This window comes from Mya arenaria, chromosome 5, assembly GCF_026914265.1.
Source record: "Mya arenaria isolate MELC-2E11 chromosome 5, ASM2691426v1".
NCBI classification, from domain to species: domain Eukaryota; kingdom Metazoa; phylum Mollusca; class Bivalvia; order Myida; family Myidae; genus Mya; species Mya arenaria.
Genome location: NC_069126.1, coordinates 23147722 through 23175309, shown reverse-complemented (window position 1 = coordinate 23175309; position 27588 = coordinate 23147722). Strand labels below are relative to the sequence as shown.

At 35.0% G+C, this 27588-nt stretch overlaps 3 protein-coding genes across 3 annotated transcripts; all 3 read right to left on the bottom strand.

Moving 5' to 3' along the window:
• On the bottom strand, positions 1 to 1890 carry LOC128235545 (uncharacterized). The gene has a single exon (XM_052950359.1). The coding sequence runs from the start codon at positions 1888 to 1890 to the stop codon at positions 1 to 3; it is 1890 nt and encodes a 629-aa protein (XP_052806319.1).
• A 5884-nt stretch (positions 1891 to 7774) lies between these two features.
• LOC128235544 (uncharacterized) lies at positions 7775 to 9892 on the bottom strand. The gene has a single exon (XM_052950358.1). It carries the CDS (start codon positions 9890 to 9892, stop codon positions 7775 to 7777), a length of 2118 nt encoding a protein of 705 aa, XP_052806318.1.
• Positions 9893 to 12527: 2635 nt separating this feature from the next.
• On the bottom strand, positions 12528 to 27099 carry LOC128233616 (retinoblastoma-binding protein 5 homolog). The gene is made up of 16 exons (XM_052947377.1): positions 27058 to 27099; positions 26141 to 26166; positions 25785 to 25957; positions 24640 to 24780; positions 23888 to 23975; positions 22913 to 22984; positions 21902 to 22011; positions 20133 to 20252; positions 19486 to 19639; positions 19078 to 19149; positions 18663 to 18780; positions 17778 to 17841; positions 16336 to 16429; positions 14895 to 15006; positions 14426 to 14533; positions 12528 to 14022 (listed from the first exon to the last, which is right to left on the bottom strand). The coding sequence occupies exons 1-16, from the start codon at positions 27074 to 27076 to the stop codon at positions 14018 to 14020; spliced, it is 1476 nt and encodes a 491-aa protein (XP_052803337.1). The 5' UTR covers positions 27077 to 27099; the 3' UTR covers positions 12528 to 14017.
• Between the last annotated feature and the right edge of the window lie 489 nt (positions 27100 to 27588).

Sequence of the window (27588 nt, the reverse complement as noted above, 5' to 3'; positions counted from 1 at the left end):
CTACTTGAAGGATAATACATGCAGGTAGTTATCAGCGCGACACCCGATCATGAGTCTTTCTTTCCGTTCGTCCACAGCGACACTCACGGGGCGATTGATATTGTGTACAACCACACGGTTACCTTTGTTATTTGTAGATGATGTTTGATGAACGTTGTTGGAATCTTCACCGCAAATATATACATTTCCTTCACTGTCTTTTGCGAATCCTTTCGCTTTTTTGAGAACGTTTTCTTTATTCGATTCGTTATACCATTCACGATCTTGAAGTTTACTTTCCTGAGAATCAACCGTGTAGCAGGTTACTCGTGTATTTTCTGAGAAAACAATTGACAAGCCATCGACTACAGAAACCTGCTTTGCCGCTCTCACATGCTTGAATCTTTTATTATCGGTATTATATGAGATGGTAGCAGCTATTGCATTTCCTCGTCGGATTTCAATATGTACATCATCTACTGTCGTACTGTCAAAACTCTCTTTGGTCGCAAACAAAATCATCAGTCGAGAGTCAAACACAGTCAGACTAATTGGCTGGAGCCGAGTTTGAAATCCTATTGGAACCCCTATCGAAGAATCGTATATAGGATGTTTGGTTACTTTTTTCAGGTCTGAATAACACACATACGCATATTCTCCATCGAAACTCATATCGACCGGCTGTCCAGGTAGCGATTGTTCGCACATGAGGTCGAATTTACGGCTAAAGAGTTTAAGCTTACGGTTGCCAAAATCAGCCAACAGAATTCCATGTTGAGATAGCTTAACCCCAAAAATACTGCAAGTACTCGTGTCTGTTTCTGTTTTGATTTTAAATAAACTGATAATTTGTCCGGTTTCTCTCTCTGAGAACGGTCTGGATGATCTTTGTTTTCCATCAGATGTTGAGTAAGAAGAATTAGTCTGTATGGATTTATCAATTTTCACCGTAGGTTTGTTTTTCAAATCCACATTGTCATTCACTTCATCGCTTGTGTGTTCCAAGATGTCAGTATTGCTGTTTTCCTTCTCTTCTGAAGATAACTCGGCGATCGTTGTTAGCAAATCAAGTTGTTTGACATTTATGAGCGCGATATTTCGTCGACGCTGACATTTCAGTGTATGCAGTTTCTCTTTAAGATTAGCGCGCGAATCGTTTGTTCGTCTCAGAACAACAGCTATTTGTCGCTTGGTTCCGTGTATCATAAGTGTTTCTATCAATGTCTTGTTTCTTTGTATTTCAATCTCGATTTCGTGGCAGTCATCAATATATTCTTTCAATTGCATTGTCTCGGAAAGCGACATTTCGGTTAATTGTGCTTGAAGGTCATTTCCTAAGCGGGTTATATGATCCTTCCATTTGGCTACCAGGCATTGAACATCAATTTTATTTTTTTCTTGTTCTATCACGATCGTGTTGCGTTGTTCTTCCTTTTGTGCTTTTAACGCATGCATTCTGTCTTGAAGTTCTGCCATAATGTTTATATCCGAATCGACAGAATCAACAACTCCTAGATCATGGATATTTTCGCATTTCCGATGGCTCTCAGTTAGACAGAAAACGCAAACCAAGGCTTCATGGTCCCCGCATTCGTATGCGATGTCATTGTCGGGATGAATATCGCAGGTCGATAGTTGCTTAATTGTCTTAAACGGCGATATGTCTGGGGGAATATCATCATTCTTTAACAGCGAGTGTTCTCGTGTTACCTTGTTTCTTTTGTGATCACGGCAACAGGTCTGACACAGATACTCGGAACATGCCACACAAAATCCCGTTGCCTCTTCAAACGAATCATCATACTGGCATGCTTCACAGAAGATTGGTCCTTTCTTCCCATAACATTCATTTTCGTTCTTTTCCGCTGACGTTTCCTGGCACTGAACATTTTCCTGACGGTGCGTTGCCATTTTCACAGATCATTATTTTCAAGTTATACACTAAATAATAATGTATCCACACACAAGAACGCTATTGAAGTGAAACTCTGTTCGAAATATAGGCAAATGCGATAAAAGATTACTTACTGAAGTCCTTGTCAAAATATGTATTTGCTGACAATACTTCTACACTTAATCAGAATACGTCAGATCATACCGCAAAAACAGTTCGTGTTTTAAATCAGCCTTTTCAAGTGTCATTTCATGCTTTTATCGTTGTTATCGGAAATCCAATACATGCCGATACGCTTGTAGGAGAAGAGTTGTAATCTTAAAGAACTATTCATTCAGCTATGTACCCATTAAATAACTAGAGCGTAGATAATTGCAAACTTACTTTGCTTAAGGTCTGTGTAATATGGTATAAGGCCTCGTGAGGTTTTGCTAACATACTGATATAATTTAACATGGAAGGAAGTTTGGTTCGTTTTTTTAAATTTATAGTTGTGACAAAAACATTATATTGAGAAACATTTTGGGCACAAAAATGCAAACGAAAAACCTGATTTTTATACACTAAACCATCAATAAGTAATTGAATTAAGCTTGAGGCGTGTTAGCTGAAAATGATATTCTTTTGTTGGTTACTATGTGTGATAAAGCGATAAACATTCATGTGCACACAAACATATAAGTTCAGGCCTCAATTTCACGAGAATACTTTAGTTGACTCTCAATACATCTCAGGTCTCCGACAGAACAACATATCAGGAATTAAAATCACATACATTTTCTCTTTTTTAATTAGCCTTATGTATGTTGTATGTTGATAAGTATCATTGATCAAGAGTACTTGTGAATTTCAGCAAACAAAATATGCTTAAGAAAAAACTCGAGTACAATATTTGCACTGGAACTTTTTTTCTTCAAAATATTGACCAAAATGTTTCCATCAGTATAACCCAAGAGAACAAGTAAAAACATGTACGATGTTGTGTCATTTTATTCTTTTATGAGATAAAACTTGTTTGAAAGATTGCGCTCATGTTATGACTTAAGTATTGTTGTGGTATTGAGACCAGAAATCACTGACAACTTGTTATAATTAAAAATATACCTACGTATTTTAATTAGTCTTATGCAAATACTTTTCAAAACAACATTTCTCGGGTCCGTTTTTCACGAAGCCTATGCCAATAATATAGTGTAAGGCTTTTTTAGGCGTACATTGTCTGTAGCAAAATTGTTTTACTGGGCCTGTCAAACACCCGTCTGTTGGAAATCATACGCTGTCTTAAGATCCTTATACGCCCGTCACCCTCATTCCCGGTTCGGCAACACATTGATATGTGCATTATTTAATAAAAACGAAACAGAATTTGCAAAATGGTACGAACGTTTTACATGTAAATTGATCAGTGTCCTTTAGATTTGCTTAATATTTGTTTCAATTAGGAATGTGTTAAATAGAGGATCACAAATGAGTGTTTATTTTGTATCGAATTTATTAAACGAGTTCATTTAAAAGCGATAAAAACGAGGCTCGGCCGAGAATTTATCGCTTTAAATGACGAGTTTAATAAACTTCATACAAAATAACACGAATTTAAGATTCTATTAAAACATAACTCATTTACGATCGAAATCTAGGTCAGAGTTGCTTCAATACACTTTTCTTGTCATAGTCCGAAGTATTTACATTGTGTGTTTTCAGTATGCTTCATCCGCAGGAAAGAAAATAACCCGACATAAAAAAGAATTAACAATAAAAAACATAAATCATGTCTCAATTATCGACCGATAATCAAATGATTTACTTAAAACAACAAAAATGCATATTTCAAACCATTTAAATCAAGCAAATCAATAAAAGAAGCAATGTCATAACTGCGTGACATCATACGTAATCACACGAGTGTGTACATGTCATTTGGCGGTTGAAGTTTAAAAAGAACAAAAGTCAGCGTCACAATCGCTTTCAATAGTGCGAATTCGCATTGTAGCTGGTCAATTTCAGCATGAATTTTGATGGATGTGCACAAGGACACAATTGGAACACCATAAATGTTGTAAAATCCACCAGAAAAGTGGGATTTGATGTGGAATCAGTGACTGTGTCAGTGTGTGAACTTGAGCATTGCTGGCGAACTACCTACAGTGTGTGTATACCACGTGATAATTTACGTCATATAAGCTACGTCGGAAAGCAACATTTTGCTTAAAATGATTATTTAAAACAAAGATAACTTTTGTTATACAACAACAAATTTAAAGCAAACAAAAGGCAGTCTATGCCGCTTGAAGAGCTCCTCCTTCGTTTTATTACCGGAGTTTGATAAGGTGATTAGTTTCATCAGACACTTCGACTTATCTGATTCCAAAATAATGTTTTGACAGTGCTCCGTCAGATTGCCGTATTGTGAAAAGGTTTGTCGAAGTGTTTAAAGAAACTAAACTCTCAATCAAACTCTGGTAAATTGCCGAAGATGGGGCTCCGTTAGCGGCGTAGACTGCGCTATGTATCGTTTAAATGAGTGAAGTTATCTTTGTTTATTTTTTTTGTTTGTTTATTAAGTCTTTATTCGAAGCAAGATATTGTCTTCCGACGTAGCATTTATGACACAATTTATCACGTGGTATACACACACTGTACCTAAAATGCTCATTTTGCAAGGAAGTAGACGGGTATTTTGACTGGAGTACAGGATGCTGGACAATTCCTTGTGTTGATTTGGATTTATGTGGTTATAGTTGTTTATAGATGCAATTCTGGACGTGGTCGCGGTATTTCCTGGTGCTGTGATCAGGGTGTTGCTTGTTTGGATTAAGCCCAGCCTTCTTTACCATTCGTTTAATCATGGAATTGAGTTTGTTGACATCGACGTGATTTATTTTGAAACATCGTTTCTAATGTTTGTCTACATATTTTGACAGCGCGTAGGAATACATTAGTGTGTTATATATCTGCATAAACGTTAATTCACATTAAAACTCTTTCTGCTTGTTACAAAGTTCAGAAGTGGCGTAGCGCCAATAAGGTAAGAGACAGGTCGATATGAAAGACTAGATGTTTATAATAAGACCTGCCCAATCTGTACTATTGGAATAAAAGATGAAATGAATGTGCTACTTGACATTTAGACCATTTTTTATATTTTTCCCAAATTTGTCAGTTACAGTGTGTGCATACCACGTGATATATTGCGTCATAAATGCTACGTCGGAAGGCAACATTTTGCTTTCAATGAAGACTTAAATCAAAGATAACTTTTCTTTTACTACAGCATTTTAAATAAAAACAAAGGCCAGTCTACGACACTTAAAAAGCCCCGCCTTTGTTTTAGTACCAAAGTTTAATAAAGTGATTAGTTTCATCAAACACTTCGACAAACCTTTTTCCAAAATATTGTTTTGACAATGCTCCGTCAGACGGCCGTATTGTGAAAAGGTTGGTCGAAGTGTTTTAAAAAACTAAACTCTCAATCAAATTCTGGTAAAAGACCAAAGACAGGGCTTCGTAAGAGGCGTAGACTGCGCTATGTTTCATTTAAAATGGTGAAGAAATAGTGAACTTATCTTTGTTTAAAGTCTGCATTCTAAGCAAAATATTGCCTTCCGACTTAGCATTTATGACGCAATATATCACGTGGTATACACACACTGAGTTATGGCTTCCAAAATCTTGAAGTATAAAATCATTTTTACTCGTATAATGATATATGTTATCTGGCGAGAGAGCTTTTCAAAATCATGCCAAATCATGACCAAATAGGTTTATTCAAAGAAGGAAGTATTTATACCACTTAACTTCGAAGCATTGTGCCATTAAGGGATCATTTTCCGAAAAATGTATTATACTCTTTTAAAAGATGAAAATGACTTGATAAGTGATATGTCTGAATTAAATATGCAGACATTTAAGATATGTGAATATGGCTCACTTTTTAAGTTTTAGTTTGGATAAAACAGAAAATTTAATACAGTCCTCATATACAATAGCAACTATTACTTAGTCGGGCTCAGTTTTAGGCTATGTTTAACAATTTAAAAAATAATTTAAGTTCAGGTAACAAATAAAATTAGAAAATTATGTTCTTTTTATAATTTTAACATTTCTAACATTGAAGCATTTTCGTTTTTTATTATTCTTTATAGTCTCCTATAACTCTATTCTGAGTGGTTATGTATTTTATTATTGTTATGAACTCTATAGTTGATAATATTGATGAGACGTAAATTAACTATAAATAATAGTATCCGTACGAAAGGTATTGCACGTGCTAGTTCCTCAATTCTTTTTAATGCCCCAATACAGGAGTTAATGTGTTCTACTAAGAAGGTTACAGAGACAATTTGCACACATTCAGCTTTAATCATACACACAATGTAACAGTCATTTTTACGTCAGAGTGCAATTAACATTCTAATACCATTTTAAAACAAACATACCTTTTTTCATATCTAACCTTGTCCATGTATAATTATAAATATAATATATATAATAATAATATAGTTGAAAATAGGGTAAAACCCAGAAGCAAAAAAAAACGAATGACCTGTTGTACATCAGAAAGCAATAAGGCTCAACAAATACTTAAATAAACTAGAGCCACATAATATACAAGCAAAATAGGCAACACACATGCATCATATACAGTTTGATTATAAACACAAAGTATTGGGGTTATTGTATTCATGTTTAAGCCAGCCAGTTTACGCACCCTCACTCTCACACTTGTCCCAACATGGAAGCATCGGAGAAGGAATCAACTTGAAGACAATGAAGAATATAGTAAAACAAATAATTTTCAATATTAAAGTTCAAATACTCAGCCATCAGATACAAACTTCAAGTGCAAACGAATGATTCCAGCCGAAACAAGAGTACCAACTTTTTAAAGGGATTCGCTCATTGATTGCAAAATGCATTTTTACGGTTTGTTCATAAAGTTTATTACGAAACAACATATGTTATGTTTATATCGGGAAAAGGGTAATAAAATAGGCTCAAAATGCACCATACAAAATTAAGGAGTACCCAAATAATCCCCTGCTAACATTTCAAACCATGAAAATGTCGTATATGAGGTATGGGCGAACTTAAAAGGTTCTGCCCTCAAATGATGCTTCCTCGTACTTCAATTCCGCCTCTGTTTATAGACCACAATTTTGAATTCCGTTAGTAAGGCATTCCAGCAAATTATAGCAGCCTGATTGGTTGATGGATATTATGACGTGATGCAACCAATGTATTCGATAAAGGTAAAAATATACATCAACTATTGCAAAAGTCCTTGTGGCCGAGTGGTGCAGGCGCTCAGGTTTTTTTTTTCTTGACTGCACTGTGAACTGTGCACGTTCACCACTTTTACCGGAACATTTATTTTTCATACGAAAGTATTATTTTTTCCTGCAATTTTGGTATCATCAAGTAAAATAACTATAAAATAAATGTTTTCAGATGAATAACCTGAAAAATAATTTGAGCGAGTCCCTTTTAAGGTACGATACAGATATACAAAATCAGCATTCCTACATTAAAGATTTAAAAATAAAATTTCAAATGGTATAATAATGAATAAATCATTTGTATGCCTTCTTTAATTAACAAAAATGGTAAAAACATTTTATTTCTATCTATTTACTTCAAATCACAATATAAAACATGGAGCTTATCTAGCTCGACTTCATAAACAAAGTACTCCTTTTGCAATCCAAGCACGTTTGTATTTCTAATAGAAATAATCTCGTGCAATTAATGTTCATAATGCAGGATTAAACTTCCTTCATTATGTACATAAAGCTTACATCGATAAACATTCTGCAAATACCCCAAACCGCGAAACCAGAAGACGTGTTGTAAAATCTTGCACACTAGTAGTAAAATTTATGACGGAGTGGCTCGTCATGTTATTTATTTGAAGGAGTATACATGCAGATAATTATCATCGCGACATCCGATTATGAGTCTATCTTTCTGATCGTCCAGAGCAACACACATTGGGCTATTGATGTTCTGAACAATCACACGGTTACGTCTGTAATTTGCAGACGACGCCTGATGAACGTTGTTGGAATCTTCACCACAAATATAGACATTCCCTTCACTATCTTTCGCGACCCCTTTCGATTTTTCCAGAACGTTTTGTTGATATGATTTGTAGAACCATTTTCGATCTGGTAGTTCTTCTGTTTCAGTGTCAACCGTATAGCAGGACACCCTCGTGTTTTCCGATAGAACTATGGAAGACGCATCGAAGAGAAAAATTCGCTTTGCCTCTTTTATTTCTTTAAAACCGTTGTTATAGGGTTTATAGATGAAAACATTTATTGAACTTCCCTTTCGAATTTCAATATGTACATCGTCAGCTTCAGTGTTGTCAAAATTCTTATCACACGCAAACAAAATCATAAGTCGAGAGTCGAACACAGTCAGACTAAGGGGTTGATATTTGGTGTAATATTCATAACAACTCCAAATGGATGTCTTGTTTATGCACAGTGCTGTCACTTTCTTTAGGTCTGAATAACAGACATAGCAATTCTCTCCATCGCAGCACATATCGACCGGCTGTCCGGGCAGCGAGTGTTCACAAATTAATTCAAATTTACGATTGATGAGCTTAAGTTTGCTGTTGCCATAATCAGCAACGAGGACTCCGTACTCCGTTAAGTAAACGGCAAAAATACTGCACGTGTATACGTCAGTCTCTGTTTTAACATTGAATATAGTTATTTTTTGCCCGATTTGTCTTTCTAAAAACCGTTTGGATGACCTTTGTTTTGCATCAGGGATAGCAACATGAGAGACAGTCTGTATGGATTTATCTATTTTCTTTAGCGTTTTGAGCAATTTTTTGTTTGCACCAGGGTTCGAGGCATCAAAACTGGCCTGTATGGATTTATCTATTTTCTTTAGCGTTTTGGGCAACTTTTTGTTTGCACCAGGATTCGAGGCATCAAAACTGGCCTGTATGGATTTATCTATTTTCTTTGGCGTTTTTGGCGACCTTTTGTTTGCATCGCAGTTTGCGGCATCAAAACTGGTCTGTATGGATTTATCGATTGTCTCCCTTGGTTCATTTTCAGAATGTAAAGTGACAAGCACTTCATCGCTTGTGTGTTCCAAGACGTCAAGTTCATTTTTGCCCTCCTCTTCTATAGATAACTCGGCGATCGTTGTTAGCAAATAAAGTTCTTTGACGTTCATAAGGACGATACTTTGTTGACGCTGACGTTCCAGTGTCTGAAGTTTCTCTTTCAGATTAGCGCGTGCATGGGTCGTTCGACTCAGAACAACAGAGATTTGACGCTTAGTTCCGTGTTTCATAAGCGTGTCTATCAATGACTTATTCCTGTTTATCTCAGTCTGGATTTCTTGACAGCCGTTAATATGTTCGATCAGTTTCTTCGTCTCGGAGATCGACATTTCGCTTAACTGTGTTTCAAGGTCATTTCCCAAGCCGGTTATATGGTCCTTCCATTTCTCTTCCAAACTTTGAATGTTGGTTTTAATCTCTTGTTGCTCTATTTCAATTGTCTTTCGTTGCTTTTCCTTTTGTGATTGTAAAGCCTGTATTCTGTCTTGAAGTTCTGCCATTATGTTAATATCCGAATCGAAAGAATCAACAGCCCCTAGATCATGGACATTTTCGCATTTCCGATGAGTCTCAGTGAGACAGAAAACGCAAACGAAGACTTCATGGTCTCCGCATTCGTATGCGATGTCATTATCAGGATGAGTTTCACAGGTCGACAGTTGCTTTATGGTCGTGAACGGCGTTTTGTCCACGGGAATATCATCATTCTTTAATAGTGAGTGTTCTCTTGTTACTTTGTTTCTTTTGTGATCGCGACAACAGGTCTGACACAAATACTCGGAACATGTCACACAAAATCCCGTTGCTTCTACAAATGAGTCATCATACTGGCATGGTTCACAGAAGATTGGTTTCTTCCCATGACATTCATTTTCGTTAATTTCCGTTGGCGTTTCCTGGCATTGGATATGCTCTTGAAGACTCGTGGCCATTTGTACACGCTATTTAAGTGAAAATCCGTACAAAACAGATATACAAGTCCTGCAAAGATTACGCAAGTCTGTCGTCTTATCTATTAGCCGAATACATTTATACAATGAGTCCGATTCAGTTGTATCACACCGAAACGATCAACGGCCACTAATATAGCTATTGGTGTTTTAAACTCAGCCTTAGCTAATTTCGTATTCCATGCCTACGCATTTGTCTTTGTTACCGTGACCTTGGCGTTTCTACGGAGCTCCATGGCGTTGTGCCGCGTTCCTGAGGAGTTCTAGTTGGTGAGTGTCTCCCAACGCCATCGAGTTGTCACGGCGCGCGCACTGCATGTGCACTGAGCTCTCACTGCGCTCTTAATGTGCTGACGGCGTGTTGTTTTGCACTGCCTATAAAAACGATATTTCCATCAGTTTTCGAAACCTTCATTTGCTCTTGAACAGTTGAGACCTTGCCCGCCAAAAGAGGTGGGAAGGTGAAGGAGGCAGGGAAATATCAAAGCCCACCGCAAACAGAAGAAAGCCCCAATCGCTGTTGCAAGTAAGTTATGGTGAAATGCATGTTCATTTGTATATACCATCCTCTATAATATTTTGGGGGTTGATTCATTGCCATGCAAACGCCGATTGATGCGATAGAAGCTTATTGGGAGCGCAATGATCACCGGGACGCCGTACGATCGCCGTTCAATCACCATCGACAACCAGAGGCGACAGCGTTTGTTTTGGGCATGCTCATAGTGCACGCCGTCGCTCGGCGTTCTATGCGATCCCACCGCGTTTACTGGCGATGCCACTGCGTTGCCGCGGTGATGCTCGCGGTTCCACTGTGGGCAGATCGGCGTTCTGGAATTTTCTTGGACGCCGTGGGAACGCGGCCCTAGTGTGACACGGGTTTAACAGTATACCTGCTATGACTATTAAGTATTTTTCAAATACAACACGTGCATCAGAAAATGTACAAATGATATTTCTTTAGTCCGTTTTGCCATTAACTGCATTGTATAGGTTTGTTTCAACTTCACATTGTTAGGAAGGGCTGATACTAAACTAAATGTTATTATAACATAAAGCCAATGCATTTGCTCCTTTAGTGTAATTGTTTCTAAGTGCATGTATAATTTATTTGTCTTGATGTTTACAAAAAAAAACATAACAATAAAATAAGATTAATCTATGCTGGCTAGCTTTTCCACGCTCCTGTTTATAAATCCCAAAGGTTGAATTAAGGGTTCTAAATTTGTTTGATGTTTGGAACATGACGCAAAATATAAATCTATTTAGGCATGGCCTTAGGTCTGAAGATATGAGCGACACAAGATGTTGAGGTATATATTGTTCACAAAGTCAATGACTTCACAAAATCTCAATAAAAAAACGCAGATGCGCAACTTCCTTTACTGAACTATATACCAATCAAGTTAAATGAGTGTTCCAAAATGTCCAATATTTGTTAAAACATAATTTTCGTGACTTGAAGGGCGAACATTTTTGTTTCATAGATACCTTGAACCTTACAATGAGAACACTTAAACAGGTGCACAAGCTCACATGTTATAGAATAGTCCTATCCCATATATCATTCTAGGTCAATTGGTTTTCGAGATATGTGCGACACAAGACTTTAGTGAGAAAAACACTCGTACCAAAATGGCAAATCTATATTTATCCGCCAACGTGAGGGCATAATGCAAACAACAAGAGCTGTCACAGAGACAGCGCGCTCGACTATTTCGCCGCTTTTCGGTGTATGGATTGATTTTTTTTTGCGAAACAGGCATATATCACTGTTAGATTAGATTTCAATGCAAAACATGATGTGCTGAGATATTTACATAAATTGAATGGAAAGTATTTGAGGTGGTACGCAAACTTTAACGTAAATTCTAAGTTGAAAAAGGGGCATAATTTTGTCAAATTGCTTGATAGGGTTACCTCCTCCTGTGTACAGGTTTGGGTATGATGGTAAACAAGCGTGCAAAGTTTCAAAGCCAGATGTCAATGGACTTTGAAAATATTTGAGGTGGTACGCAAACTTTAACGTAAATTCTAAGTAGAAAAAGGGGCATAATTTTGTCAAAATGCCTGATAGAGTTACCTCCTCCTGTGTATAGGTTGGGGGCATGATGGTGAACAAGTGTGCAAAGTTTCAAAGCCATATGTCAATGGACTTAAAAATATTGAGGCGGTACACAAACTCTTACAAAATCTTTAACATAAGTGGTTACGCCAACGCCGACGCTCGGGTGACTAGGATAGCTCTCCTTATCCTTCGAATAGTCGAGCTAAAAATAATAAAGAATACTTATGTTGGTATTGAATAGCCACTTCGTAAAGTTTGTCCTGATAAAGATACCATCTAGTGCAAACATCTGTTGCGTGCCGATCGAGTGCATGTCCAATACTTGTTTAAGATACGTGCGACACATGATTTTAGTGACACAGAATTTTAATCATTTTTTTTTCTTTTTGAAGGGCAAATTATTATGTTTCACAAATAATTTACAGGAACCTGAAATCTCAATCCAAATTTGCGGGTGCACCAAGCTTACATATTGAACAAAAGTTGTCTTATCCCATGATCTACGTCAAATATAAACACAAATTAATCAGCGAACGAAAAATGATTTAGGGCATTTTTATTTTCAAGTCAGTTATACATTACAACTACACAAATCATAAAATGCACCATGTTTCATTGGAAACAAAATCATAGAAAATTCATTTCTATGATACAAATAACCTATTTTAACAAAGGGATGTATATCTCACTGTTTCAAACTAACAGGCTCACTCAATCAACCAGTCCTGCCAAGTCATACAGCAGTACCATTCGGAGCTCCTCGGCCATTTTTATTGAAAACAACCTCGGATGTATGCTGGTACATCATTAGAAGTAGTTCGTATTTTTTTTAATTACATCATTAATTTCTATGTAGTATTTTTAATAGCTTGTATTTGTTGATCTAAGTTTAAAATTGATTGCCAGTGAAGTGTTTTATTGCAAACATAAATAAGATTGAATCATTCCAAAGATTTAAGTCTCATTAAGTTTAACTACTAAATTAAATTACTACGCGATCTACATGCAGTGGACTCAAACATACCGAATTCCGAGTATGTAAACCGTCCATATACATCCGAGGTTGTTTTCGATAAATATGGCCGAAGAGTTCCGAATGACAGCAGTACATTTGTACACTTCATCTCATAAACAGACATACACGTATAACATTTCTTCTGCCATCGAGCATCAAAAACAATTAGTAACATAACATTTTGTGCTAAGGTGACATTTTGTCTTTTCTATCAATCATGATGAACTGGTTTTTAAAGTGACACTCTCATTCAAAATTAATACATACACATGTAAACAAACATAAATTTTGAGTAATATACCTTTAACTACTTATTACTAATAATGCATTTATGGAAAATATTAATTACTAATAACAAGACTGTAACCTTGTATTCAAAAGCTATTAATGCAAAATAATAAATGGTGGTGAGTGCTAAAAGATTAACTGTGATCTTTGGTCTCATAAGGTAGAACTACTGTTTTCTGCACCTTTCTTTCAAACTAAACTCGGATTCAGTCATTAGAACCATTGTTTTTGACATTTATTCATCCTTTTTGGTATATTAAAACAATTGTATTAATTGTGGTAAATCTGATTTGGGAGTAAGAGTGCATCTTTAAGGTACAACCTTCGATCAAGTATAAAATCTACATGTACACAACTAAGTTATGTGTTTTAGACCAGCCAGCTGGATATTGCATTAATGGAAACTCTAGAAGGTAATGAACACAAGGTTTTAAGAAAAATGAAAATGGCATTTTTTTCCAGTCAGTAATATATTAAATATATACAAACACAAAATATTTCATTGGAAGTAAATCATAGAAAGTTCAGATCTATGAAAACTAAACTGCTTTATCATGTGCAAAACACAGTTTCAAATAGCAGGCTTACTCTTTCACCAGTCCTGCCAAGTTATACAGCAGTTCATTTGTACACTACAGCTCATACATTTGTTTGTGAACAAACTTAGTGATCGTGAACAAACGCAGTCCGCATCATTGTGTAAGATTTCTGCATCTTCCATTAAGCATTCACTTCTTCAATCTGAAAATCATAAGCAAGTAAACTATTGAAATATGGTTTCTTAGCTAACTATGTGTTAAAGTATAAATATTACTTGCATGTTCATGCAATGAGCTACTGTAGTTCTTGCATGCTCTGTTAAAAATACTGAAACATATGTAAATGACATTGACAAAAACATTAACTGAGCAATTAACACCAAAAAATCCATTGCAGAACTATATACATAAAAACAAAAAACAAACTGTCATTTACAAACTTTTATAAAGTAACAACGTTTTATACTTATTCTCAACCTAAAATGTTTGGAAAACAAATTGGACTATGTTGAAAGTGTAAACAATCTAGCAGGAATAATTAAGAACAAAAATTAAATTAAAATCATTCACATTCCATAAAGATCAAATCCATATTTGCAAATTACCTTTATGTTTGGAGCGATCTGACTTGCCGGGTTTCACCTTTGTCTTTGTGCTTGGTTTGCGGGGAACTTTCTCATTGGGTTTTTTAATATTTAACAATGGGTGGATCTCTGGAATGGAACAGAATTTTTTTATTTTCATTAACATTTATTTATATTTGTGTGTCCTTTATCATGTACTTATGTAAAAAAACAGCACCATTTTGTGTCTTTAATGACAATACCAATATTAAGTTCATTAACCGAAAAAAAGACTACCTTGCAAGTTACCTTGAATTGTCCCACTGTATGGCCAGGTTACAGCTCTGTATGGCCAGGTTACAGCTCTAACAGGCCAAAATACAAGGGATTCTGACCAGTGGCCCTTGAGACTGACTATGATGGTCAATTTACACAGTACACACATATGTCTTAGCAAACAATATTCACTAAAATGAAGAAACAGAAAAAATTAAATGATCACAATCCATACCATCGGTTGGGGCATTCTCCAGATCAACATCAAGGGCCCTAACTCTGGCCTTTTTGGCAGAATCAGGGGTGGGTTGTGACCCTTTTCTTTTACTCTGGCTCTCCTCCTGGGGCTAAAAACAAACCAAACACCAGCATTATAAGAAGATTGTATTTGCCATATGATTGAATCATACACCAAAATATATTGCTGCCAAGAAGAAGCATATATTGTTTTTGCAAGAATCAGCACAATCACACATGTACTTACAATTACTACAAAAATTACTACACAGGTAAAGAGGCCGAGTATCTATATTTTAAATGTATTTACTATAAAAGTGGTTCCCTTCAACAGTTAAAAAATATTACACAGGTAAAAGAGACAGCTCATTCTTATTTTGAATGTTTTTACTTTGTATTTAGTTTGGTGCAACTGTAAAAAACTAGAACTCCGCGAGTCCGATGTGTCGCCTGACGAATTATTTACTGTCGACACTATAGCTGTTAGATTGGCATTTTATTCATTTATAGACAATGATGTTGCCATTTAACTTTCAAGTGTATGTGGCATTTGATAGTTTACGAGATATGCCACGGACAAAACCTAAGCAAGAAAATTAACAAAGGGAAATAACTCTAAAAATATGGCAGCAAGAGTAACGGTTCTTGTGCACTGCACTTGCCCTCAATGAGATCTATCTAGCTATGAAGTTTCAAGTTGATACCTCTTATATTCTTCAAGATATGCCCCGGACAAAACTTTAAGCATGAAAATTAACAAAGGGCAATAACTTTAAAACTAAGAAAGCATGAGTTACTGTTATTGTGCACTGCACTTGCCCTCAATGAGATCTATCTACATATGAAGTTTCAAGTTGATAACTCTTATATTCTAAAAGATATGCCCCGGACAAAACTTTAAGCATGAAAAATAACAAAGGGCAATAACTCTAAAAATATGGAAGCAAGAGTAACAGTTCTTGTGCACTACACTTGCCCTCAATTAGATCTATCTACATATGAAATTTCAAGTTGATACCACTAATAGTTTAGGAGATATACCCCGGACAAGCAAAAATGGGACGCCGCCGCCAACGACGACGACGCCGCCGACAAAAGTAACCCCTATATGTCGTCTTTTCAGGCGACACAAAAACTACACATATAAAGAGGCAGAGCATTCATATTTTCAATGTGTTCACTTTTAAAGCTGTCCCATCCACAGTAAATATATTACTACACAGGTATAGAGACAGAGCATTTATAATTTTAATGTTTCACTTTGAAAGAAGTTCCCCTCAACAAAAAAAACCTACTACACAGGTAAAGAAAAAGAGCATTATTGTTTTCAATGGTTTTACTTTAAAAGTAGATCCGTTGAGGGAAAGGTACAAATAAGAGAAGAATTATTCACTCATATACTTTTAATTTAGAAAGTGACAGAAAGTCAGGGTACTCACGTCAGGTTGGAGCGACCAGCCTTCCTCTGGTTCCTCTATCTCTGGGGCAACAGGCAGGTAAAGAAGGGCGTCTCCATCGTCATCCTCCTCATCACTGAAACACATACATCATATCATGTCTTGATAAATGAATTTATTCTTTGTTTTCAAGTATAAAATATAAAACTATTCACCTATAAAATTATTTCAAAGATTATATTTGATTACTTCTGGTAGAAAATAATATTTAATGAATTCTGATTGGTTGTTCCATCTGTCTTTTTCGATCTTTGTTTGTCGTGCCTGACACTTGACATTTTATAAAATATCATAAATAATTATCTCATTAAGTTTGCTAATGTGGTTTTTACTTAATTACACTCCGTGCTGCATTTTCAAATGTATGAAAGAAGGAATTATTAATACTATCCATGCATTTAAAATAAAATAAAAGCATACCATTACTCAAAATATCTTGGGCAAGTTATATCTAATAGTGAACAATACTATTGGAAATTTACTAATAAGTCAATCACAGGGGAAGCAACTTTTATTTGAGCTAGACTTATTCTCCCTCTCAGTTGCCTCCCTTTCTATTTTTAATTGATAAAAAAAATATTTCTATGATAATGATACTGTTGTATTTCTTGGGATGGGTGTGAGATGTACAAAGACACAAGGTTTCGGTAACAAGTTTACTGTGTGAAGTCTGATTAATAAGTGCTATGAAAATGTACAACATCAGTTTATAATAAACAATACATGCAAATAGAGTTTATGATTAAAGGGAAGCAATGCAATTTAACTCATTGTCTATTGTTGTGTTTGAGCAGTGTATATAATACAACAAGTACCATCCCAGATGTTATTGAGAATCTATATTTCATGCATAAAATGGCTTGTCCTGAGAGATGTGAAGAAATAAAATACATTTTTGTATTTGAGGAATTAAGGTATACAAGGTACACATCATCACCTTAATGCAAGATGTCTTTTCTTCTTCTTTTTGAGTTTAAAAATGTCTGCCCGCGCCCTATCATGGCTGCATTATGGCTTGACCTGGTCACATCCCCGAGTGTGACTTAATCAAACTTTTGAGGTAAAAGGAGGAATTTTACATCCATAAGTTGCTGGTGTATTCCCCAAAGAGTTATTTTGGACCCTAAATACTGCAAAACCTGTTATGAAGGACATGAAGGGGTCCCACAGCTCTGACTATTGTAAAATATTTTATTCCTCTGGTCTTGACTAAATGTAAGTTTAGAAGTTGATGTTACATAAAATCAACACATTTAAATGTTCATACATGTACTTCGAAGGACTAGAATATGTAATCTTATTTATAAAAACATGAACATTGCTTTCCATTTCCTATACGGGCAATGCAAGAACTCAATATCTGATTCTATTTATATATGCACTAATATAGTTCAAGCTCCTTGTTGACGACATATAGTACTCACCTGCTGACAAAAGCCTGGATGGGCTCCACTGTGGTCACATCCACATCCACATCCTCCTCGTCCTCTGGAATCCATCAACATAACATATATATTAGTTAAATGATTAAACATTAAACTGTATTTCGCTATGCTAATTGTGACTAATTAAATAATAGTAACTGCACTCACAACCCGAGATAGTGAAGATATACATGAATGCTGCAGTGTGAGTGTATTATATCAATCACAGTAGGTAGTGGGTGAAGCAACTGTTTTGTACCATGTTGAAGGACAACCTTCAATAACTAGCTACGTATAAGTGAAAAGCGTTGTAAATCATCCACACAATAGTAACTACACAGTTATATTTCATGTAACCTTTCCAATATGATTGTTTATGTATAAACAAAAACAAAGAAAACATTCTCCAACATGGTACAAGTACTTATTTTGGCATTTAGCCTCTAGGAGTGATCTTGACCTTTGAGTTACAGACCTGGGACATGTGACATGCCATCTTGGTGAACATTCATGTGAAGTTTCCAGGAAATCCTATAATGAATGGGTTAGAACTTAGAGGGAGCCCTGACAAGGTTCATTTCAACCTTTTAACTTTTATGGTGACCTTGACCTTTGAGTTGCAAACCTGGATGGTGTACATGACATGCCACCTCATCATGGTAAACCTTTAGGGTTTTTTGAAAGTGCTTTAATGCATGGTCAAAATACAGCCTGGATAAGGATCAATCAGGACGGATGCACTGGAGCACTGATGTACACAGAACCACCATTGTGACAACTGCCTTACTCAACGCATGCAGGCTTGACAAAAATAATAAAACATAAAAACTTGTCAAGATAATTATATAATGGACAAGATCAAGAAATCCAACAAGAGTAACCAACCCTTAAGATCCTTTTTCTCCATTCCCTCCTCGGCAATGTCAAACTCGGACTCTCGCTCATCATATTCCACATTCTCATCCAGTTCTTTGAAGTCCGGGGCAAACGCACTCCAGTTTTCCTGCAAAAACGTACATTCAAACTGAAATCATCCTCTGCCTTAAACATTCTGGGTCATTTTAAGTTTAATATTGCTTAAGCTGTAAATTCTTTAAAGTTTGTTAGATTTTCTGTTTAATAGTTGATTGAGCATAATATGTTCTCTTTAATGTTTGTTTCATGTTGTGCCATATGTTTTGATACCTCTCATGCATATGTGGGCCACAAATGTAAATAAAACACGAAAACTCCTACTCCTCACTGTCTGTACCAGCAAAAGAGTTCAGATTACATGCTACAAATGAACTACAATATCTACCACTTGATTCTGCGCCCAGACAGACACCACACCACTCGAGATGGACACGATGATTGGCCGCACTGGATGCCACTGGAATAGAAGATATAAGTGGTGATGGAGTTATTCAATATCTTTGTAAAACCGTGTATAGGTTTGATCAGAAACCTTAAACATGGAAAATACATTAACAATTTTTCAATTAAATGTTATATTACAATATTTGTACCATATGCATATAAGGTAATACAATTGTAAGTACAAAGGTTATCAACTTATAATAGCAGAAACAATGGCCCACAAAAGGACAACAGTACTGGTTTCTACCCAGGAATACACTCATAGAGTGATTCATGACAGTATTCAGATGTTCTCAGAATTGAGCTACATTAAATAAGTTTGTAAACTGTAAAACCAGTGCTAACATACAGCAACATCAAGTAGAAGTTCTCCCTTAGTTCCGTGGAGGATTTTCACGAGGTTGCCAACTGCTTTCTCCCAGATATGGAGTGTGTGCTGCTTGGCAGAGCCTGCCACGATAAACTCTCCATCACCGGAGAAACAACACTTCTTCCACATTGTTCTAAAAATAACCAATTACAAGGCTTGTTATTTCAATGTACCAGTAATGAAAGGACAATCATTTTATTGAGTGTGAGCTGCTTGGCCGAGACCAACACGATGGCCGTCACCAAAAAGAGAAACATTTTTCTAACATTAACCAAAATGAAATACAAGCTCATTTATATCAATATATATTTAAAAAGCAATCCTTCTCTCAGATATGGATTGTGCGCCGCTTGAGCGAGTCTGCCACAATGAACTCCCAATCAAAAGATTCAACACTACTTTCACATAATTCTATGGGAAACGAACCACAGGTATTTAAAATGTATAAAAAGTTATATCAGCTGATTAACATACATCCTAATAATCAAAATTCACTGGAATGTCTGAATGAGTCTTGTACGGATGCTCAACACACAAAAAAAATAAAGCTTTCATAAAGGGGCTATCTTGTCTTCTCCTATTATTTGGATGTGCAAGGAGAAATATGTGCGTATGTAAGTGGCTACTTGTTGACGAGGTCCTGTAGCTTCTGTATGGGTTCTGGTTCCCCATCCTTCGCACACGCCAGAACTTCCCCGCTTTCATACACGCGAATAATCCGGTCTGCTGAGTTTACCAGGAAACAACTGAAATACACACACATGTACTTGACTGATCACATGTGTTGTGATGTTGCCAAGAGCTATAGATAAGGGTTGTAATGGGCATAAATATGCTTTAAAATATGCCAATTACAATACAAAGTCAAAAATCTGTTGGAATCAGTATGAATATATCTTGTTATAACAGCATACCGTTACTACAATAAATAAACAACCATTACGGGAACAAGCATTTTGACCAGATGGCCACTAAATCAGTTTAGAATTGATTCAACTCCAATGCAGTGATCTCCCTTGAGGAAAATAGAGAAAAGAAGTTTTGGATGTGTAATGTTTTAATAAATTAAATTCTGCGTTTAGGATCAAGCCTATTGTATAGCCCTTTACGCTTTATTGAATGAAACCAAGGTGTACAATACACTTCACAAAATTACATGAACAATATTATTAAGGGCATTCATTGGGCCTAAAAAAAATACATTTGGTTCGGGTTACCAGACCCTACCTACGGAATAGGCGCCGACCCTACCGTTTTTATAGTCAGTTTTAAAAAAAAAATGAAAAACTTAAAAAAAAAAATTTAAAAATTGTTTTTGGTTTTTAAATATGGAGTTTAAAAACAGCATTCTCAAATGATGAAAATGACATTCTTATATTAAGCCTAATAAAAAAAAAAAAAAAAAAAAAAAAAAGAAGCCTACCTACCCTACCTATTTTTGAAAAGGATGTAACCCTAACCAAACAATTTTATTTTTTTTAGGCCTTACATATTAAACAAAACATTATCTGTATCTCTGGTAGCCCATTTATAACGCTGCAATGATTACTAAAATACTTTTTTCAGTATGATGTCAAAGGAATGTTAAACTTCTAATAATTTTCAAAAATGTCTACTATAAATACATTTATTAGTATGCAGTGTTCTCAATAAGAACCGGCTGCCGGCCAAAATGGACAGTTCAAATGGCAATTGGGCCAGTTCAAATCTGGAAAAATAAATTAATTTTAAGTAGAATAAGTAGTAGCTGTTCGGTAACTTTACTTTTTGAGACAGTTCAACCGAAACTTATTGAGAACCCTGAGTATGTATTCTATTTTATAACACACTAGACAATGAGTGTGATATAAAAAAAATATTTTAAAACATCCATTATTACAAGTATGCATTGAAAATACAATATACTTTGAGGGGACAATAGTACCATATTTTTCATAATACATGTACATGAGCTATTTACTCTTAAAACAAGTTACAAAGTACACAATTATCAAATACAGCTTATAACAGTAACCAGGGCTGTCTTTCTAGTGATTCCCCACCTTAAAAAATATATAACTATTCCCATTTTAGTGTGAGTTTTCCCATCAAGAGTAGACTGTCCTGTTAATGAAGAAAACGATTGACCGAAATCACACAAAAATACAAAAAAATACATCTTTCTTATGCAATATGCAGTTTCTAGGAACAATCATGGTACATGTATATGAATTTGAATCCAAAATGAATACGACAGAAATAGTGAATTTATATTTGATATTATAATAGAATAAGTATAACTGTGAACATTCAAAATTCCCGTTTGATGGCAACTATCTTTTTGAAAAGGCCTTGACCCTATTCCTTTAGAGCCAAAAGACAGCCCTATTAACTACATGTATGGAAAAGCACATACTCTCCCCTCCTTGCAAACTCTATGGACTTTATAGCGGTGGTGTTAAGAGTTCCTGTAGTAACACGGAATGATGCCTTCAGCTTGTGACCATCTTCAGTAAACACACATACCTGAAATATAATAAATATAATAATAAGGACAGGCCACAATTAAAGCAGCACTCTCACAGATTTTTATTTTCTTGGAATGAGCCACATTTGTGCAAATGTCTTGAAAACAGTCATATAAGACTTTTTACAAAAGATCAATTTTCATATTTCATATGATATTTCTGTTCAAAAATTATGTTTTATGGCGAAAAGCGCTGCTTACACTGTAATTAATGAATCTTTTGCTGTTTTCCAGACAACTGATATCTGTTCTATTGTGAGTTAGCTTTTATCACTGAACAAAAAGTATTGATGCAAAAATCAGCCATTTCTGAGACAAAAAATAAAACAAATGCCGAAACTGTCAATCTGTGAGAGTGCAGCTTTAATGAATAGTTTATATGGCCTTACTGTACTGACTCAGTTGTCATTATTTCTTTAAAGTTATGGAGTAAAGGAATTAGGAATTAAAGACGCCTTTTTACTTTAATTGAAAATTCAACCTTATCTGCGTTATGAATATAGGGTTTAATTCAGGTTTTAAAATGGACAGTATGCTGCAAAAGAGGGACAGGGTGCCAAGGGAGAAAAGGGCACATTGAATCAAGGGGACTGGGTGCCAAGGAAGAACAGAGCACATTGTATCTGGCTGTGAAGATTTTGATGATTATGAATTTGACAAAAAATGTAAGAAATTGTGCTTAAATAAATCGAAATTAAGGTTGAACTGCCAAATGTATTAAGTTTGGCAGAAATGTGCACATGCTGATCACCATGTCATTGCAAAAGGGTGCTTACAAATATGGTAGAGTTCAACACCCTTCTATAACTCTTTACCGTATAGCCTAGAATACTACCCCAGGGACTGGCAAAGGTAAATGAGAACACTACATGTGTGACTATGAGAATAGCAAGGACCTACCCTTCCTTTTGCGTTGCCAGTGTAGATGTGTTTTCCTCTCCGGTCATACGAAGCCACTATGTTCAGATCAGACTGTAAAATGCAAATCAGACTCATATTGTCTTTATATCATTACTAATGCAAGTATAATTTATAAAGTCAGTTGATCTGTGGGGTTGTATAACCTCGAATTGCTTGCATAAATTCCATAACAGATGTATTTTAACGCAAGCAACAAGAAGTGATACAATCCAACAGAATAAACAACTACCATATTTCTTTTATTTCATGTCTTTAAAATAAGAATGACAACTACCATATTTCTTTTATTTCATGTCTTTAAAATAAGAATGTATACTTTTCTTTAAAATTTTAATAGCATTTAAATTTGACAACAAACATCCGACTTATTCTTGTAGTATTGCAAATTTGTGCATGCACACTTGGCTGCTGTGTGGTGTGAATGAGAAAGCAAGGTGTGTTATACAGAATTTTCCAGTTCCAGGTATGAAATAAAAAGGAACTGAATATTCATTTTCCAATGCCAATATAGATTACTAATTGTTTCACAAAAACTGATTTCAGTTTTAAACAGACATGTTTAAAAAAGTAAATCCATAATATAAAAGATAGTTGCAAGAGAACAATAGAGAAAAGGCAAACTAGGGTCATAACATGTCATTTTTAAAGCCAGAATTAGCCTTATTGTTCATGTGTGCATGTTGTCTCTGGCAACATTTTTACCAAATTTCATTTTAAAACATTTATGAGTTTGCCTAGGTAAAATGTTTGAATACCAACGTACCAATACTTAGCTTATGACAATACCTCAACTTTAACTTCTAAAATAATGATTTACAATAACTAAAGCTTCACTTAGCTGCATCTAATTGATGCTTTATTCCTTTATTTTAAAGGTAGTATTCTAGTGCTTCACACATACAGTACCCATATAATCTCATTTCATTAAGCACATTTCATCCAGCTGAAACTCACATCATCATCCAGGGGAATCAGTTTATGTCCGACTTCCATGTTCATCGTGACCGAAGCATGCTTCATTGGGCAAACCAAGAACTTTTCACTGTCATAGAAAACAAACAACAAATTAAAACAGCACTGTTTCGGAACTGGCCAGTATGTTTGGTGTATATTTATGAATAAAGAAATAAACAGTACATAAAACAAGGCCTCTTGAAAACTGTCAAAAGTGACAGCTTTGTTCTAAGTTAAGTTCAAATAACCCTTAAAAACAATAGCTTTAAACATTCAAATGTTAACTTTAGTTTAAATAATAAATTAGCCACAATTTTAAATTCCTTTATATGTTACTTAAAAACCTCTAGTTTTATTTTTCTATATAATTATAGTGTAATGGATTTCGTCCTTGGCTGCAGTCGACAGACTGACTAGAAAACCAGAGTTGCAATCATGCTGTGGGCCAAATAATTTTCTAATTTTTTTATTATCTAATATATCTTACTTGTTTTTTAAAGTTTAAGAAAAGTTTTATATCAGATTACATCAAAACAGCTTCTAAAAGACCATAAATAAATCTTTCTTAGAAATAACAATTACATCTGATGATGCCTCTGCCAGTAATTCAACTTGCACATATAACCTCTTTATATTTTCATTTTGATTGTTGTTTCAATACTATACACATAATGGATGAACTTAGTGGTAATGGTGACAGGTCAATGTAAAAAAAATGGAAGGGTATCATGGTGATAACTCCAGTTAATTACCTGCTTCTTGGGTGAAACTGTACTTTAAGGATCGGTGACGGGAAGCGAAAGGTCTTCTCTATTTCGCCTTGCAGAACATCCCATATTGACACTGTGTTGTCCGTCGCAGCACTCAACAGCTTACGACCATTTCTGCTCCAGCTGTTATTCATCAAAATTATTAAATGACTTATTTAAATTTCTTTAATCAGTCAACCAATAGTTACTTTTCATTGAAGAAAATTCATTCAATTAACAAATATTGCATAAAGACTACCAGTACTGTAGATGTTTAAGTTTGAATAAATATTCATGATTTTTTAATGTAAAGGCCTTTAAAAAATAAGTACATTGTGTTCGGGTTACCTGACCCTACTTACTTGATAGGTGCTAACCCTACAGTTTTTATAGTAAAATATTTACACCTCCACTTCCATTCCTTAAATGAACTGCCTTTCAGCAATTGCATTCATCAATCGATGAACACAACATCTTCGGATATGTTCGGATCGCAATTTATCGCATAACAATATACATGAAAACTATTGATCTTGTTAGTGTTTGTATTGTGTCAGCAGGTCCCGTAAAATATAAATCAACATTTTAGAAAGTGTTAATTTATTATCATTTAAATGTATTGTTGCTGTAAGTGTTTAAATTTTACGTTTAAAAGTGTTTTCAAGTGGTTGATCTGTTCCCACGTTATTGTGACGTCATTTGAAAAAATGTTTCCGGTTACAGTCGGGTTGTTCTATTTGCAGAATGGGTAAGAAAGGATTAATGAATGGTTTTCTTAAATGAAATGAAGTATTTTTTAACAATTCTTGAATGAAATAAGGAACTATTGGTGCAAATATAAGTAATGAATTGCGGGGTTAATGTTATTATCGGGGATATGAACGCAATTCGGACTCCACACACTTTGACCAGCCAAATTGCGTTCATACCCCGATAATGACATCAACTCATTCCTTAAATGGTAAAATAAAAAATATGTTTTTAAGTGTGTGTATTAATATTTTATTTAATACCTTTAAAGCTTCATTCAGAAGATAACTTTAACGCCTTTCCCAATGATGACAATTACGTTCTTATTTAAAGCCGAATAAAAAAATAAAATGAAAAACAGACTTTCAAAAATTTAATTTACATTAATCATGACCAACCTCAATGTGCACACTGGATGAACGTGCGCGTTGATGACTTTTGAGATTCCACGAGTGAGAAAATCCCACAGCACCAAGCGGCCATCGTTACAACCAACAGCCAGCAAAGTGCCCTGACGGTTAAAGGCGCAGGTGATTGCAATACTCACACAGTCCAATGCACCATCAAATTCCTGGAAAACAGTATGAGAATATCAGTTTCATCTAATTAATTATATTTGCCCTTTAAAAAAAAGTTAAAACTGTCAAACTAGACTGCTGTCATCAATAATTATCACATCCTTTTAATGAATAGATACCCATCATACTGAAGTAGTTGTTTGTTACAAGATCATCTAATCCAAAGTATCACATACCTCTGGATAATTTTGACCGAAGGTTTCTGAAAAATAAACACATATTCAATTCAATCACATGCTACACCTTGTTTCTGGTTTAATATAATCATCACATATTTTTCTGCAATACACATATGTAATATAACAATATCACTTCGCATGATTGTAAACAATGAAATTGCAAATACTAATTGCTTATTTGTAATAGTCCAGCAAGTCTTCAATTTATCTCTTATTTACTTGAATAAAGTAGTTGTTTTTCATCTAAATCATAAGAGTAGAAAGTGATATTTTCTCTTAATTTCATAAAATACATTAAATCATTCACCATATTCTGTATTTAAACAAGAAATCTTGTCATGAACTTATTACAATTTATGATGTCACCATTAAAAAGAGAGCAAATTTTATTAAAGGTTAGTGTTCCTGTTGTTTTTCTTTCTGGATATCACCTCAGTATTCACTCTACCTATAAGCTAAATGTAAAGCGATCAGGTGTATATTTGATTCAAATTCTTCTGCATATAACATTTCTGCAATGCATGCAGCAGGCGGAATGGCATTGCATTGTCAGTTTGTGGTATTCAGTTTAATACTGTATCAGTGCAAGAATGTCTTTTTATTTTTACTGGAGTGATAAAAAGAATCATTATAATACTCAAATTTAATCAAAAGGCTCGGTTAAAACGTTTTCCTGAACTCGTTGAATATTATTTCTGTTATATGATTAATCGTGACAGATACCCTTAAAAATCAAATTTGCTATTGATATCCGAAGATGTAAGTATCCGAAACTGTTCTACTTAAAAAGTTATCGTTTGTAATCGAACGGACAAGAAAGAACAATTCATATGTAAAACGGTAGGTGTAAAACCTAGTTCATATACTGAAAAACTGAACAATATATACTTATAAGACGATTAAAGATACAAAACCTAATAATTCCAAATTCATGTTTACGCTCCTTTTTAACCCAAAGAAATATCGGAGGGAATTGAAAAATACACAAAGTATAACCTTTGTTCCCCGCATCGATTACTTCCCATTATTCCAGTTCGTACTTACACCATAATACCAAAATGTTTTTATGTTTAGCACCAGCTCATAATACGAAATCCTATCTAGCTATCCTGAACAAAAGAATCCCCGATAGAAAACAAACAAAACCGAATACTACATGAGTGACATCCTAATAGATTATATACACCTGACACAGAGCCCCCTAAGTATTTTCTGGACCATTCTCAATTGTTTGGTAGATTTGCACTGCAAAATTAGTTCAAATAAAACGTTATTTAAGGGTGCTGGTCATGGGGATCTCACAAAATACACATTTTTATATATATCAAATTCTAAGAACACTATTACAACGTATAAAGCTCAGGTTGTTGCTGTAGTAGTAGTAGTAGTAGTAGTAGTAGTAGTAGTAGTAGTAGTAGTAGTAGTAGTAGTAGTAGTAGTAGTAG